Source organism: Acipenser ruthenus, chromosome 1 (genome assembly GCF_902713425.1).
Source record: "Acipenser ruthenus chromosome 1, fAciRut3.2 maternal haplotype, whole genome shotgun sequence".
NCBI classification, from domain to species: Eukaryota; Metazoa; Chordata; class Actinopteri; order Acipenseriformes; family Acipenseridae; genus Acipenser; species Acipenser ruthenus.
In genome coordinates this window covers 7,196,570-7,211,595 of record NC_081189.1, presented here as the reverse complement: position 1 = coordinate 7,211,595, position 15,026 = coordinate 7,196,570, and the positions used below count along the sequence as shown (strand labels likewise).

At 40.6% G+C, this 15,026-nt stretch overlaps 1 protein-coding gene across 2 annotated transcripts in view; it reads left to right on the top strand.

The window, feature by feature from the left end:
- Positions 1-898: 898 nt before the first annotated feature.
- The window catches only part of LOC117973454 (neuroendocrine convertase 1-like), a 32,248-nt gene continuing 18,120 nt past the window's right edge, over positions 899-15,026 (top strand). Inside the window, exons 1-4 of one of the 2 annotated variants that reach the window (XM_058988959.1) lie at positions 899-1,066; positions 4,576-4,680; positions 9,119-9,241; positions 13,954-14,100. In XM_058988959.1, the coding sequence (XP_058844942.1) occupies positions 1,064-1,066; positions 4,576-4,680; positions 9,119-9,241; positions 13,954-14,100 (378 nt within the window). In that variant the 5' untranslated portion in view covers positions 899-1,063. Of the gene's footprint in view, positions 1,067-1,587; positions 2,146-4,575; positions 4,681-9,118; positions 9,242-13,953; positions 14,101-15,026 lie in introns of those variants that run through there. The other variant, XM_058988901.1, reaches the window with a different exon arrangement.

The following is a 15,026-nucleotide window of genomic DNA, read 5'->3' as shown; positions in this document are numbered from 1 at the left end:
ACTATGATTAATGAGAGAAGACGACGCACACCTGACACAGTTGTGAATTCAGTGTGAACTGATCAACAAGGCAGAATTTTGAAAACTAAGAAGAAAAAAGAAAAACATAACAGGACAAAAATCCAATCCATCCTGGTTAACACATCAGCAATATATATATATATATAGAGAGAGAGAGAGAGAGAGAGAGAGAGAGAGAAAGAGGGCTGCCCGAATTATTCAATCAGAAGCCTTCGCTAATCTAATGTTTTCACATACATTACATTATTAGAGTTTATGAGCTGAATTTCCACTCACGAGGTCCTTATGGAAAAGTGTCAATCTCAGCTGAAGGATTTTGAGAAAGTGAACTTTACTATACAGTGCACGCGAGCTTTTTTCTACATGATATAAACCGCCCAAGTAGTGGTGCACTTATATTTTACTATTTTATGAGAGAGAGAAAAAAACACACATTTGAACACTTCAGTCTTTTAATCTGTGTTTTATGTTAGATCTGAAAACACATCTTCGATGTTTCTTCTATAGAAACAGTATGTTGAAGTTGGCAGGCAAGACAAATATTATTATATTATTCACAGCGCATTACGTGTTTTCCCTGTTTCATTTGCGGACCAACTCCTTGTATGAAGACAGTCGTTTCTTGTAGAAGAATTCATACGGTTTTTGCATTTTGCAATTCTGTGTAGTATTGTTATATCCATCAAACCAATATACCCCGAAGGCACTTTCTTCACAAATCCATCCATACCACAGCGCCTGCATGTTAGCACAGTACAGTCATTGAATTGCCTGCTTTCTTCATTAGAAACTAGAAGCAATGCTAATAGCCCGCACCATCTTCAAAGAAGACGCCTGGCAGATGATGCATTCACTGTAACAACCACGAAATTCAAGCTCGCGGGAGCTGTTCAGGGCGGTGGTGCTGGAATCATTATTGTGGTCGTTTTAAACGTCATCTGCATCAGATCACCAGGGGGAAAATAAGATGGTTAGTGTTGGGTAGGAGCTGGTTAGTTTTCAGACGTATAAAATTACATTTTACAAATATATCATACACCAAATGGTAAGTGTGCTTAAACGAGCTTTTTATTAAAACAAGCAAATATTGACGGCAATAAACACTGCTCATAAATGGGCTGGTGAAAGAAAAAATATTTAAATCCAAAAGAGACTGCGTAGTTATTCATTTTGTATACGATTTCCACTGTTAATAGGGGTTCTGTAAAACCTAATGGGACGTGGGTTTCTGGCTCTGAAGAGTAAAGTAAGTGTTATATTAACCAACATTGGTATAGATTTTGCTGTAGAATACCTTCCCGCAATATAGGCGTTCCGAAACCGTTTTTAAATGTCGCCTAAACACTAGGAACATACAAAACACCGAGATTGAGTTTCATCCCAGGCACGCAATATTAATTTATATCAAATAAATAAATGCATACATAGATATGCTGTATATTAAATGTGCGTAGATAGACAGTAACACATAGATAGATAGATAGATAGATAGATAGATAGATAGATAGATAGATAGATAGATAGATAGATAGATATATAGATAGATAGACAGACAGAACAGGTCAGTAATTTATGCATTGAAGATCATTGAACTCTAGGCTGTATCAGACTGTGTTTTGTCAAAGAAGAAGCCTTCATAAAAACAAAGGGGTTATTTTTAGATTCTTCCTTTCGCTCACTTGGGATTTCAGCATAGATGGTACTCCTGGTAGACTGTATGTTTGACGTCAGAGCCAGGCTTTGTAATTTTGACGTGTAAAAGCAGAATCCCATCACATTCCCCGCTGTAGCTTGCAGGTTTATTCAGTAAGGCAACACGGAGGCGCTTGGTCCTGTTCCTGTTAAGTGTTTATACGGTATCTTCTATTTGTAGTAAGAAACAAATAAAAACAATCTATTTCTTTAGTGACGCTTTTGTAAATATATATCTGTATTTTTACAATGGATATGAGATGCTGTCTGTTTCTCCGTTTTGCTCTACTTGCTATTTGTGCCATTTTATGTACTGTGGACATTTCTGCCGGTGAAAAACAATATCTCAATGAATGGGCAGTGGAGATCCCTGGAGGCTCTGATGCTGCCAGAGCTATAGCTGAAGAATTAGACTATGAATTAGTCAGACAGGTAATCTTTACACCTTATTTGAATCTGATGTGATCGTGGAAATATGCATGTAAAAGGATCTGTTTAACACGAAGATGGTAATGTTCATACGTTTGCACAAATCGTTTTAAGACTCGGATATTCATCCATCTGTCGGCAGCATTAAAATGTATATTTATATTTTGAATTGGAAGGTGCATGTTATTATTTAAAAATACATCATCATCGTTGTACATCACCAGTACTTCTGGCTTATGTCAAAATAAATAACAACAACCCATATGACAGGCCGTAGGCTACTCAAAAAAATACTTGGTTTAATTTACCATGATCCTATTATTATTATATACATAGACCTTACTCGATGGTTAATATTAACTGTACTATTTCCCCACCACGGGATTTTATCCTTTGCTTATATCGCATTTATTTGAAGAATTCCTCATCATTCTAAATAAGCTTTACTGTTTATATCTTTGCCTACACGTTTCTTAATTAACCTGTGCATTTTACATATCAGTATAGGCTTCATATTTCATGGTCATGTTCTTTCAATGTAAGTCTGCTAAGATGCATTCAAGTATTGTATTTGAATGATTATACTTTGTATTTGAAAATTAACAGCTGTTGTATAAAAATTAATTTATAGCTCAGTTCTAAGAAAAATGGTCTATGCATACTGAACAATACGAACATCTGAATAGTTCTGCCCAATATGCTTCTGTAAAACTTATATAAATATACATAAAACCCAGTTTACATCGGTTTGAGACTTTGTAAACAATGTAAAATTGTATTAAATCTATTAATGTTCCCAAATGAATCTGTTAAAGGACTATCACGAGCATGAAATAGTTAATAGAGAATCTGATCTCAGATACTGCAGTTTAAGTAAGTGCATTTTTGGCCACTATCTCGCATACTGTAATTTATAATTAAACACAGAAGAGTGACTCCCCCAGTGCGTGGGAAATAATAGCCTACCAATACAGTAATACTTTCATAGAATTTTTTTCCCCGTTTAGTATTTTCTAACAAAAAAAATCCAGCTTTCACTTTTAAACTAAAAATTAATGTGACTGGACCGTATTCTGAAATTACGCAAGATATTATTATATCTACCCCTTTGTTTCAGTGGTAATATGGACAACCAGAATAGGCATTAGACATACACGATGTAGTTAATCAGAAAAACAAACAAAGAAAGAAACACGAACGAACAATCGAGATGTAACCTAAAACTAGTCTGTCGTCTCATGAATCTGAATGAATGGACGTGGAATTAATCTAGATAGCAGTTATATATACGGAATAGCGTAATGAGAAACTGTCTAGAAGACAGCCCTGGTTTTCCAGGTATAGTCCATGTAGTTTGGGATCCCAGTTTAAGATACTATACCCTTTCTAATAGTATACTGTGGTATACTGTTGTAAAAAGTGTATATTAACATTGTGTGTGTGTTTGTGCGTGCGTGCGTGCGTGTGTGTGTGGATTTAACAGCTGGGGTTTGTTTTTAGCTAAATCCCAGTGAACTGGGCCACCGATCTCTGGTCACTTGGAAAAACATCTGAAAAACTGTATTGCAGCATGTCAGGAATATATGCACTGCTATGAAGTTAAATGTTTTACATTTAATGGGCTGTCTCTGTCTAAAAGCCATGTAGCTCTTCTGTCTTCTAAAGCAATGTCAATTTTAAACCAAAAGTCAGTTTATTTGTACACTCATAGTCGAACTTGATCACATAAAAACACAGAATAACATCAATTTGAATGCAGTTGCTGAGAGCATTTGGTTTGTATCACCCAGAAAACAAAGGGTCACATGACTGGGATATGGCAGCCCTATTAGGTCAGAGGTCAAATTAAAGCAGTAAGTGGTTCATTATTCTGTACAATACCCCATGCAAGAAATGGGAAGGCAATATCACAAGCTTTTTATCTAGGGAAGCAGAATTCAAAAGACCTCAGTATTACAGTATCCATATCGTGCATTTGTCATATTATGCACTTAACTTACTGCTTTCTGAACAGATATCTTTAGGTTGTTTTTTCCTTACATGTGCCAGTGTTTCCCTGCGAGGGTCTGGGTGCTCCTACATAGGGTTAGCTATTCTCTTTGCCTGATTCATTATGCCATATCCAAACCAGTGATTCCTGGAGCTTTCCCTTGCAAATAGATATATACCAGAATTATAGAACAGTGAGAAATGATGTGAATATTTTGTTGAAATACAAACAGGCATACCTTGAAAATGGAGGGTGGTGTACCGCACTGAGTTTTCTTTGAGGTGTATTTCCTGATGTATTTGAATGGCTGCCTGTGGCCAGTCAGTGCTGATTCTTACCCCTTTACTGTGTTCCAGGAATCACTTAGGAGTGAGGTAGTAGGCTACTTCTCAAGTGTCTCTTATGCTTTGTCATAAACACTTTGTAAATGCTTTTTCTTCCAGATCGGATCACTTGAAAACCACTATTTATTTAAACACCAAAGTCACCCAAGAAGATCTAAAAGAAGTGCAGATCACTTCACCAAGAGGCTATCGGAGGACGAAAGGGTAAGTAACTCAATCTGAGTATTTATTTTGTACTATTGTTTAATCAGGCTTCATTGTGCATACACACACAGAGTCGTCACTAACATACAGTATGGTTTTAAATACCATCGACACAAGAGTACATATTGAAAACAAATGGCCATGTTTTTCTTAGCAACTTTATACATTTTAGTAAAATATGTGGTTAAAAATATATTTGATATGATTTAAAGTAGCAGTCTATGCAAGTTGTTAAAGAGTAGTGCATCTGACACTTTTTTATAGATTGAAAAAAAGGTTTAGCAACTTCAGCTGCTTCTTAAAAAGGATCTATGCTGTACCTGTGTGTTGCTGAATCTGCAGTTTACTCAGGAGTAGAGATGTAACGGTACACTATGATCATTATCTGTATATGGTGATACGTATTGTAATGAACCCCATATTATATTTTTTGCACCTTTAAGAGTATTATATCTGCCCCTTCAAGAGTGAAGGACCAGCATGCTTTTAGCCCCTCCCCTGGTGTAGAGTAGACAGTTAAGATCCACACACCAGATGCAATGCTATTTGTCCTGTGATAAAATGGTACTTTCAACACTATCTTACCAGTGGCGATGAGCGATGTGATAGACGACTCTCCTCTGATTGCATCATCAACTGGAAAAAATCACAAGTATGATAGTCCTGTTATACAGCTAATTAAAGTTAAACGAAACATACACACAAGCTATATCCAGTTCCCTGGAAATGGACTGCCAGATGTTCTCCCTCATTAGTGTCTTTAGAATTTGTGTGTCCTTTATTGTACAGCTCTGGGTATTGTGATACTGCAAGAAATATCCTTATTGGTCAGTTCCTTAGCTGCCGCATGAAAAAATTGCAAAAATAGACACCAATTCTATTTTTTTTGCATTGATTCAAAATATAAACAGAGGATACTCTGCAATGAGATAGGGAGAGCACGTCTTCAGAGCAGCTACGAATCACTATATAAACAGAGGATACTCTGCAATGAGATAGGGAGAGCACGTCTTCAGAGCAGCTACGAATCACTATGTAAACAGAGGTTCCTCCATGAATGTTTTTGGAGTACTCTAGCTATTCCACGAAGGAGTGTCGCCAATAAACCAACACGCCGTGGAAAATGATTGTGTAAATTTAGTTTCCCACAGTTTTCTGCAACAGTTTTAGCACAATGGAACTACTCTAAAATGCTCTCAAATCCTAATGGAGTACTGCAGGCGTCATTGTTTCAATGAACTACCATCAAGCCAACCCACCTAGATTTGCATCTGATTTCCATCTATTGGATTTAATTAAAAACATGATTCATTCCTTTTTAGAGCGTTTCCAAGAACTCATACTAGTCTATATTGATACATGTACGGAAATTAACTACAGCAGTATTACAACAACAACAACAACAACAACAATAATAATAATAATAATAATAATAATAATAATAATAATAATAATAATAATAATAATAATAATAATAATAATAATAATAATAATAATAATAAACTCCTTTATAAATGTATGTGTATGGCCACTTTTGCATGTTAAAAGCTGTATCAGTGATTGTAACGGTGATGTTACCTGCGTGGGTCGTCACTGAATAATAATGAGGCAGACACAGAGCATTGGGTGTTGACACGCCGCACAGGTGCACAGATTTAATAAACAACACACAAGCTGGGTACCAGTGTCAGATTTAATAAAGAAAACAAAACAAAACAAAGCTAAATATAAAAGTTTGCCACTCAAGGCAAGCGCTACTGAAAAGAGACGTCCTGCTCCAGGAACCTACTAGACTACGAAACCCTCACTATATTGGTTGGGATCAACAGCCCCTAAACTAACCTACTGTTGTGTTGCTCCCAAAGTCGCCACAAGCTGTTTGAGCTGCGTGCAGCATCCCCAGGCACGCCCCCTGGCCAATCTGGACCTCCCGATCAGCTCAGCACAGCCTCCCCGGGCACGCCCCCTAGCCAATCTGGACCTCCTGATCAGCTCAGCACAGCCTCCCCGGGCACGCCCCCTAGCCAATCTGGACCTCCTGATCAGCTCAGCACAGCCTCCCCGGGCACGCCCCCTGGCCAATCTGGACCTCCTGATCAGCTCAGCACAGCCTCCCCGGGCACGCCCCCTGGCCAATCTGGACCTCCTGATCAGCTCAGCACAGCCTCCCCAGGCATGCCCCCTAGCCAATCTGGACCTCCCGATTAGCTCAGCACAGCCTCCCCGGGCACGCTCCCTAGCCAATCTGGACCTCCCGATCAGCTCAGCACAGCTTCCCCGGGCACGCCCCCTAGCCAATCTGGACCTCCCGATCAGCTCAGCACAGCCTCCCTGGGCACGCTCCCTAGCCAATCTGGACCTCCTGATCAGATCAGCACAGCCTCCCCGAGCACGCTCCCTAGCCAATCTGGACCTCCAGATCAGCTCAGCACAGCCTTCCCGGGCACGCCCCCTGGCCAATCTGGACCTCCTGATCAGCTCAGCACAGCCTCCCCGGGCACGCCCCCTGGCCAATCTGGACCTCCTGATCAGCTCAGCACAGCCTCCCCAGGCATGCCCCCTAGCCAATCTGGACCTCCCGATCAGCTCAGCACAGCCTCCCCGAGCACGCTCCCTAGCCAATCTGGACCTCCCGATCAGCTCAGCTCAGCCTCCCCGGGCACGCCCCCCAGCAAATCCAAACCTCCCGATCAGCTCAGCACAGCCTCCCTGGGCACGCTCCCTAGCCAATCCAGACCTCCCGATCAGCACAGCCTCCCCGAGCACGCTCCCTAGCCAATCTGGACCTCCCGATCAGCTCAGCTCAGCCTCCCCGGGCTCACTCCCTAGCCAATCCAGACCTCCCGATCAGCACAGCCTCCCCGAGCATGCTCCCTAGCCAATCTGGACCTCCCGAACAGCTCAGCACAGCCTCCCCGGGCTCACTCCCTAGCCAATCCAGACCTCCCGATCAGCACAGCCTCCCCGAGCACGCTCCCTAGCCAATCTGGACCTCCCGATAAGCTCAGCACCGGGCGAGCCTACCTGCTCAATTAGTTGCCTAGCAACATGGCTCCTGGTACATGTCCCATCTGCACAGATCCGCGCAAGAACCAGCGTCACGGTCCTTCCTGTCACAGTGATCTTTTCAGCTGTTCAGTAGAGTGTACTTTCATTCTTTTGAATCCAATAGATACTGTGTTGTAGCCATCTCGTTGGCCTTTGTAAAAGCATCTCTCATCTGCATTTTTATTCACTCTCCAACTTGCTGATAATTGTTTTCCAAGACTGATGTGAAATCGTGACATTTCGGTCTAAAAAAAGGGAATACATTATGATGAAAGATGAAGTGACCTTCTCCTGTGTAAAGCACCGATCATTCAGAAACAATGCCTTTGCTGAGAGGGCAGCTGAAAAGAATAGGGATCATGTTTGCTACTTCGTGCTGCTCTTCATTTGATCGCAACCAAGCCAGAACAATATAATGCACTCCAAGTTCTTGAAATATATGCTTGACATGTCATTAATTAAGATAATTTTGAAATGAAATGCATACGGTTGGGTTTCATGATCAGTAGGCAGTAAGCCTTATAACATTTCATAATGAAAGCAAAATGTAAAGTGCAGTGGGATTAATTGAATAATATTTGTAAACATTCCAGTGGATATCAGGAAAAAAATTGAAACTAAAAGTAGACCTCGCTCTCAAAATGAATTTGAACTTGGTGTAACTCAAATTCGAGAAGTGTAACCCAGACTAGCCTACTGGTATATACCTACTTCTTTTAAGAAATTATCATGCATTTTGGATGCTGAGTTGCAGGATAGCTTGCATTCAGTTATAATTCGTTTTTCTTTATCCCCTAAACCCTGCAGGAAGCTCAGCACCATATCAGCGTATTTGCACACACAGCGGATAGCATCTGTCACCTGAATAAGCTGACCTCTTAAACAAATAATATCACATGCCATAATGAACAGGCTACACACAGACAACTGGAAAAACAGAGAGGTTGTATCAGTAGTACTCTCTGTTGCATCTACCTACTTTTCTACCAATCTTTATCCCCTAAATAATATTCACACAAACACACAGCTACATTGACTGGCAAAACAGTTAGAATGGCCTGCTACTGTACCGAACACCACAGCATGTAGCTGCTTGAAACATTGTTTGTGTGGAAACAGGTGTGAAGCATATGTCTGTTTCTTGCCAACAATGCATTGCCTTAGTCTCGAGCTGTGCTTTCAGTTGCTGGTTTTCTGCCAGGAGCACTCAGGACTCTGTCTTGATAAACACCTTGGTCGCTGAGATCCTTGTGCTATCCCATGATTGTTGCTGAATAGTTGCACCCAACTCTAGGTTTAGTAAGTCACATGACTGCAAGCTCAGCAGTTTGGTTGGTACAGCACAGCACAGCACTTGTATTAAACAATGCTGCATGTTGGTGTTACTCAGGTGTCCTGGGCAGAGCAGCAGTATGAGAAGCAGAGAAGAAAACGGACTCCCCTTCGAGACTGTATAGACTGCACAGCGGAGAAGCTGTTTGATGACCCAATGTGGAACCAGCAGTGGTATCTGGTGAGTGCCTGATGTACATTGAGAACAGTGTTTTTATTTCCACAGCACAGGAAATGTACAGTGAGCAGGTTTGTATTTAAACCCAGTTTCTGCTGGAAAAAACAGGAAGCTAATTTACATCTGACTCCTATGGAGCGGAAAAGCCAATTACACAGCATACAGTCATTAAAAAAACTAAAAGCACATTAACATGATAGCGAACAGTGCTTCTTTATGAAATCATAATGGCATTACACAATACAGCAGTAAGTGGCCATTTAAAAGTAATTTATAAACATTATGATCATTTCTGTAACCTGATAAAAGTACAATTCTGGTAATGTATATTATTATAATTTTTTTTTTATTATAATTTTAATCACATCATAAGAATCTCCGACCTCTAGATCTGATACTTTTCCCCTTTCCCATTCTAACTGGTTTGTCTCCACACTGGACCAGGGTGATGTCATTTCTGTCTTGGTTCCTGGTACACTGGTCATGTTGGCCCCTCTCTAACTGGCCAAGCATTTCATCTTGTGCCCCTTTTTTTACCTTTAGCAATCTGTTAGCAATCCAGGCATGTGAGCCTGCTCATATAATGTGCATGCTAAGATTTTAGTCCCTGGAACATTTGTGTGCCCATCGTGTATTTTGCCATCTGCTAATATATCTTATACCTATCGGTAACGCTATAAGTGTCAGTAATCCAAAGGTAATAAATATAAACAAGTGTAGGATTTGCTAGTGCGTTCACCACACTGCTGTAACCCATGTAATGGTGCAGAAGCACTGAAACTCAACAGTGCTCAAATGGCTTGCTCAGTTCTTAAAAAGAAGACAGGCAAGGCTCTGCAGGACGTGGATAGCACTCTTTCCTTTAGGTCAGAACTAGGGATCCATGGCCATCTACGTTTATCCCGTAGCATCTTTCTTGTCAGTTGTGTTCCAAATAATTCATTTTAAAAATATCATGTGGCTTTTCCTGTTCCTTAAACGAGACAGCCAAGCCGCGGCTTCACAATGACTTGAAGAGCCGAAAGGAAACTAACCGGTGATACGTTTCATTGGTTTAGGCCTCTGAGGCATTCTGGTAAACTGACTTTATTGCTTGCTCTTGTTTTTGGGTGGTAACGTGCTCATCCATAAAGAATACCTTTTAAAGTGCAGGAGAACATTTCCATCACGTCAGAAGTACCTGCAGGGGAAATGGTTTGCAGATCAGTGCTGATTTGCTATACATTGCTCATCATTTACAGTCTTCTTCCTGACTAACACTCACCTTGCTTTGGGGGTATTTCTTGTTTGTTTGTAGGTGTTGACGAAAGCAATGCTTCCCCATTGCAATAAACAGTGTACCGTGAAACCCATAAAAGACCTTAATGCACTGTAGCGTGCTGTTATGCCTTAGTGCCAGTGGCGGTGAACAGTGCAACACCTGAAATCATCTGAAGCACTTAAGTCAGCTAACACGGTCAGCAAGATGCCTCAATTTATCGCCTTGCTAGCCAAAATCATCACCTGGGATAATTGCGTAAAGAGGAATGCTTGCCACAGCAATGGTTGGTGTAACGCACTAAATACTAACCAATGAAGCAGTTGGCACCACAGCAAGTCTAGCCTGCTTCGTTTTGGAAGATTGTAGGCCTAATGACAAGCCAGACAAGTCAGGTTCACTCATTCCGAATCTGGATGGATGCAATGCCTGCTAGGGTCAAATCAATGAAGACAGGGACCACAGGGTAGAGAGGTAATGCTTTTCTGTCTGGTTCAGCGTCTGAAAAAAAGTAATTAGGGGGGACTTAATTGAAGTCTTTAAAATCTTAAAAGGAGTAGACCAAGTTAACCCTAGCCAATACTTCAAGTGCAGCACAGAAACCAGGACCAGAGGACAGCTGGATATTAAGTGGAGACTGACTTAGAGCAAAGAGTAGGAGACTTCTTTACATAGAGAATATTGAGGGCATGAAAAGGGTTACTGTGCCATGTTGGTTATATGCAATAATTTGGTTCCTTTAAGACCCAACAAGGTTTTTAGATCAACCAGAACCGTAAGAGCAAGAGTGTGGTGTAAAATAATAGACTCCAGCCCTCTATTCAATTAAGCGCCTTGGTTTTATTTCTTTTCAACTAGAATACCAAACCGCACTCAAAACAATAGGGAAAATAAACAATAAGGAAGCCGGGGTACACAACAATGTGTAACCCGACAAAATAAAGGGAAACGGGGTTGCAGTCCCAAAATAAACAAACAAAAGCAATCCGTCTTCCGTTTTGTAATCCGGGAACGGGAAAAACACGGGGGTAATAAACCCAGCACTTCCGGGTTGTCACTCCTCCGGCGTGATCCCGGAGCGTCCCGTTAGTGCTCTAAAAAATACAAGAAGTGGAAGGGTTAGCAAGTAAACTATTTACGCTTTCTTTTCACAATTACCTCCGTCTAGAATCCCGTTCTCCACTCACCGAACACCCAACCCCGAGTGACAGAAATGTGCATCTATATATACTGTTGTGCTGGGATTCAATTACTAATTAATTATTCACTTGAATCCCAGCACGTGAATTAATTCTGTGCAACCCCGTGCTCACATATTACATTTAACCAGCACGTGAAGTGATTTGTGCCCTCCTCGTGCCTACATACAAATCTACACTTTTTAAATACACGTGAAACACAGACCCATTTATATCCCGTGTACCAATCTCTATACACCAACATTAACACACGCACGCAACATACAACACATAATATGCACACAGGGGCAGGGCACATTGCCACACGCACATTCAACTGTGAATATTGCAAGAGTTATATAAATGCTTAATAATACAGCGCAGGGCTGTTAAACACACACATACACTTAGAGAAAAGGCAATATTACAGAAATCCTTTATAAACTGTCGCCAGGATGGCACAGTTGAATGTATCTGGATGCTGGCATGTTGTTATTTCCTCTTCTCTTCACTACCCCACCTTCCTTTCCCGCTTTAGTCAGGTTGTATAATTTATTCATGCTTTATTTATAGAAAAGCCTCTTCAGTATTAAAAATGAAAGATAATATATCTGCAGCAGGATTTGTAACGAGGTGGTGCTGAGTGAGGGTGCTCAAGTAGTTTGAGCGAGTGGAATTTAATCAAATGTACTCCAGTTCTTCAAGGGTTGTCATGGAGAAATCTAGAGAAGCGGCATTGCATTGCTCATCCAAAAGGTGAACCTTACTGTGTTTCACATAGAGATGTTTCATCCCTGGGAGGGGTGTGGGGTGGGTATAGACCAGAGGGTTGGAAAGCATCGTATTTATTTCTGGTGACAGATTTGGACCCATGTGAAATTAGCAACAGATAAGTTGTACTCACTAGCAGCTTTTACTGTGTGGTCCTTCCTGGGTCTGTGCTGATACCCTCCTGCACTCTTCTAAAAACCACCCGCTCTCTAATTCCTCAGAAAGCAGTGGTGCACAACTCCTACCCTGAAGATCCATTCCAGTCTGCATTTGCATTCCAACAGGTACTTCATTAGTTAGTTGACCCTTAGAAGGTCTAATGAACTAATGTAGGACCTGCTTGGAATAAAGACCTCTACTGGAACGGATCTTCAGGACCAGAGTTGTGCCCTAAAGGAAAGCAAAGCTTGTAGGTCCATGCTTGTTAGCCTTCTTGCCACACTTGGTAAACTAAACAAGCATGGCACTGTTATCGATTTATGCCCTCTGCTAGCCTCTCTATATATTAATATTAAGATGCCAGTAGTATACTTGCTCTCTATGGATAACCAGGAGACATATCTTTCTGTTGCACGTATCTGACACCTTTCCCGTTGTATGGCAGGTTAAGGTTTGCGTGGGAAACACAAGGAGCAGATTGATAGTACTGGGCTGCGGTGAGTCATAGGCTGCAGTGCTTCTCTGCAGATATATTTCTATTGTTTTTCTTCTCAGTCGTGATTCACCCGGGTCCTCTGAAAATTCCTCCCACTGCTTTCAATTATCAGGGAGCTCATTTAATTGCCTCATGCTCAAAAATCTCCATCACAGGTTAAAAAGCCCCAGCTGGATAAAGGTTGTTTGAGAGATCTAGCATTGAATCGCCTTTTCATATTCTGTGCTGCTGATGCTGCATGAATATTTTTTTTTTAACCAGGTCTCATTCAAATCCAACCACAGAATGACAGAATTGCCAGAGAAACCGCATTGTTCCAAATTACACCACGCTGTTAAGCAGAAGCAGAGCTCAATCTACATAGTGTAAATTCAGCTGTTAACTATAGATTAAAACATACTTTCTGTTCCATACTGTACTTTATAACTGCTCTTATCTATAACGTGATATTTTGTATTGTGATATTTTGTACTGTGATATTTTGTAACAACTGTGAGTCACCCTGGATAAGGGTGTCTGCTAAGAAATAAATAATAATAATAATAATAATAATAATAATAATAATAATAATAATAATAATAATAATAATAATAATAATATCTGCTAAACTAGCCATTTTCTCAAATTGCTAAAAAAAAACTGTCAGGCTTTGACCAATTTACTACAATGGGTATACAGTAAAACCTTAATTATCTGAACCTTGATTTTACAAACACCTTAGTTATCTGAACAGCCCCTGGTAACCTGTTGTGTTGTTTGCAGTTCATTCGTCACATCTGCTCCATTATCATAGAAAGCTTGCTATCCAGCCAATATGTATTAAGTGTCTTCCTCTTTTCTTGATTTATTGAAGCAAGACACAAGGACCTCACCCTCACTGCCCAAACTGGACCTCCATGTTATCCCAGTGTGGAAGAAGGGAATCACAGGCAAAGGCGTCGTCATAACTGTGCTGGACGATGGGCTGGAATGGAACCACACTGACATCTTCAGGAACTACGTAAGAGTTTGTGCTGGGCATTATCTTCAGAAGCCGTGCTATCGGCGACACTAATAAGGGCCCTATTTTATTTGAACAGCGGCAGATCTAATGCATCCATCCTTAATATAACAAACCTTCTCTTTTGCAGACCTCATTCCACTCTGTATAGATTCAAGGATCAATAAAACAAACATGATAGTCATCACTCGCCACATCTGTAAAAAACTCAATCAGTGCCATCACTGACATGGGAAAGAAGATCACCATGACTTACAGCCACAACATTCACATGTAAAAATGAAATTACGTCATATAGACAGAGAGACAGACAGGGCATCTGAATATATCCTCAGATTCTGATACTCGAATAAGTTGTGCTAAAGAATGTCCTTGTCAGGTTTCATAATAACTGGATGAGTGGCTCTCTAGATGCATTTAAAAATGGGAACCCAAGGGAGATATGTCATTGGCAGAAGATTAGTGTCATTATTGTTTGTCTCACACTGACATTGCCTTGCTTTGTTTCTATATGTCTAACTGTGTTCTCATGAATAAAATAAAAGGCAAAATACATTTCCTGTCGGGGTTGATGTAACCCTTTCTCAGTTGACGCTGTTCAGTGTTTGCCTTCCATCCAAAGAGATGTATTATTGATTGTTATATAGAATCATCAGTGCTGCTTTATTTGAATTGGACCCTATGTTGAATCTATGTGCTGTAACCACATGAAATTCTGCTTTTCAGGTGCATTTCTGACACTTTCTCTAAGTACAGTAATCCGTCGTGTATCCGCCCGTCACGTATCCACCCTAACCGTTTATCAGCCATGATCAAGCTCTTCAGCAACTTTAGTTTATTATTGAATAGAGAAGATTAGTTCAGATCCTACTAAAGTTTTCATACACTGTGTTGTATTGTCACGTGAGCTGTTAGAACATAAGAAC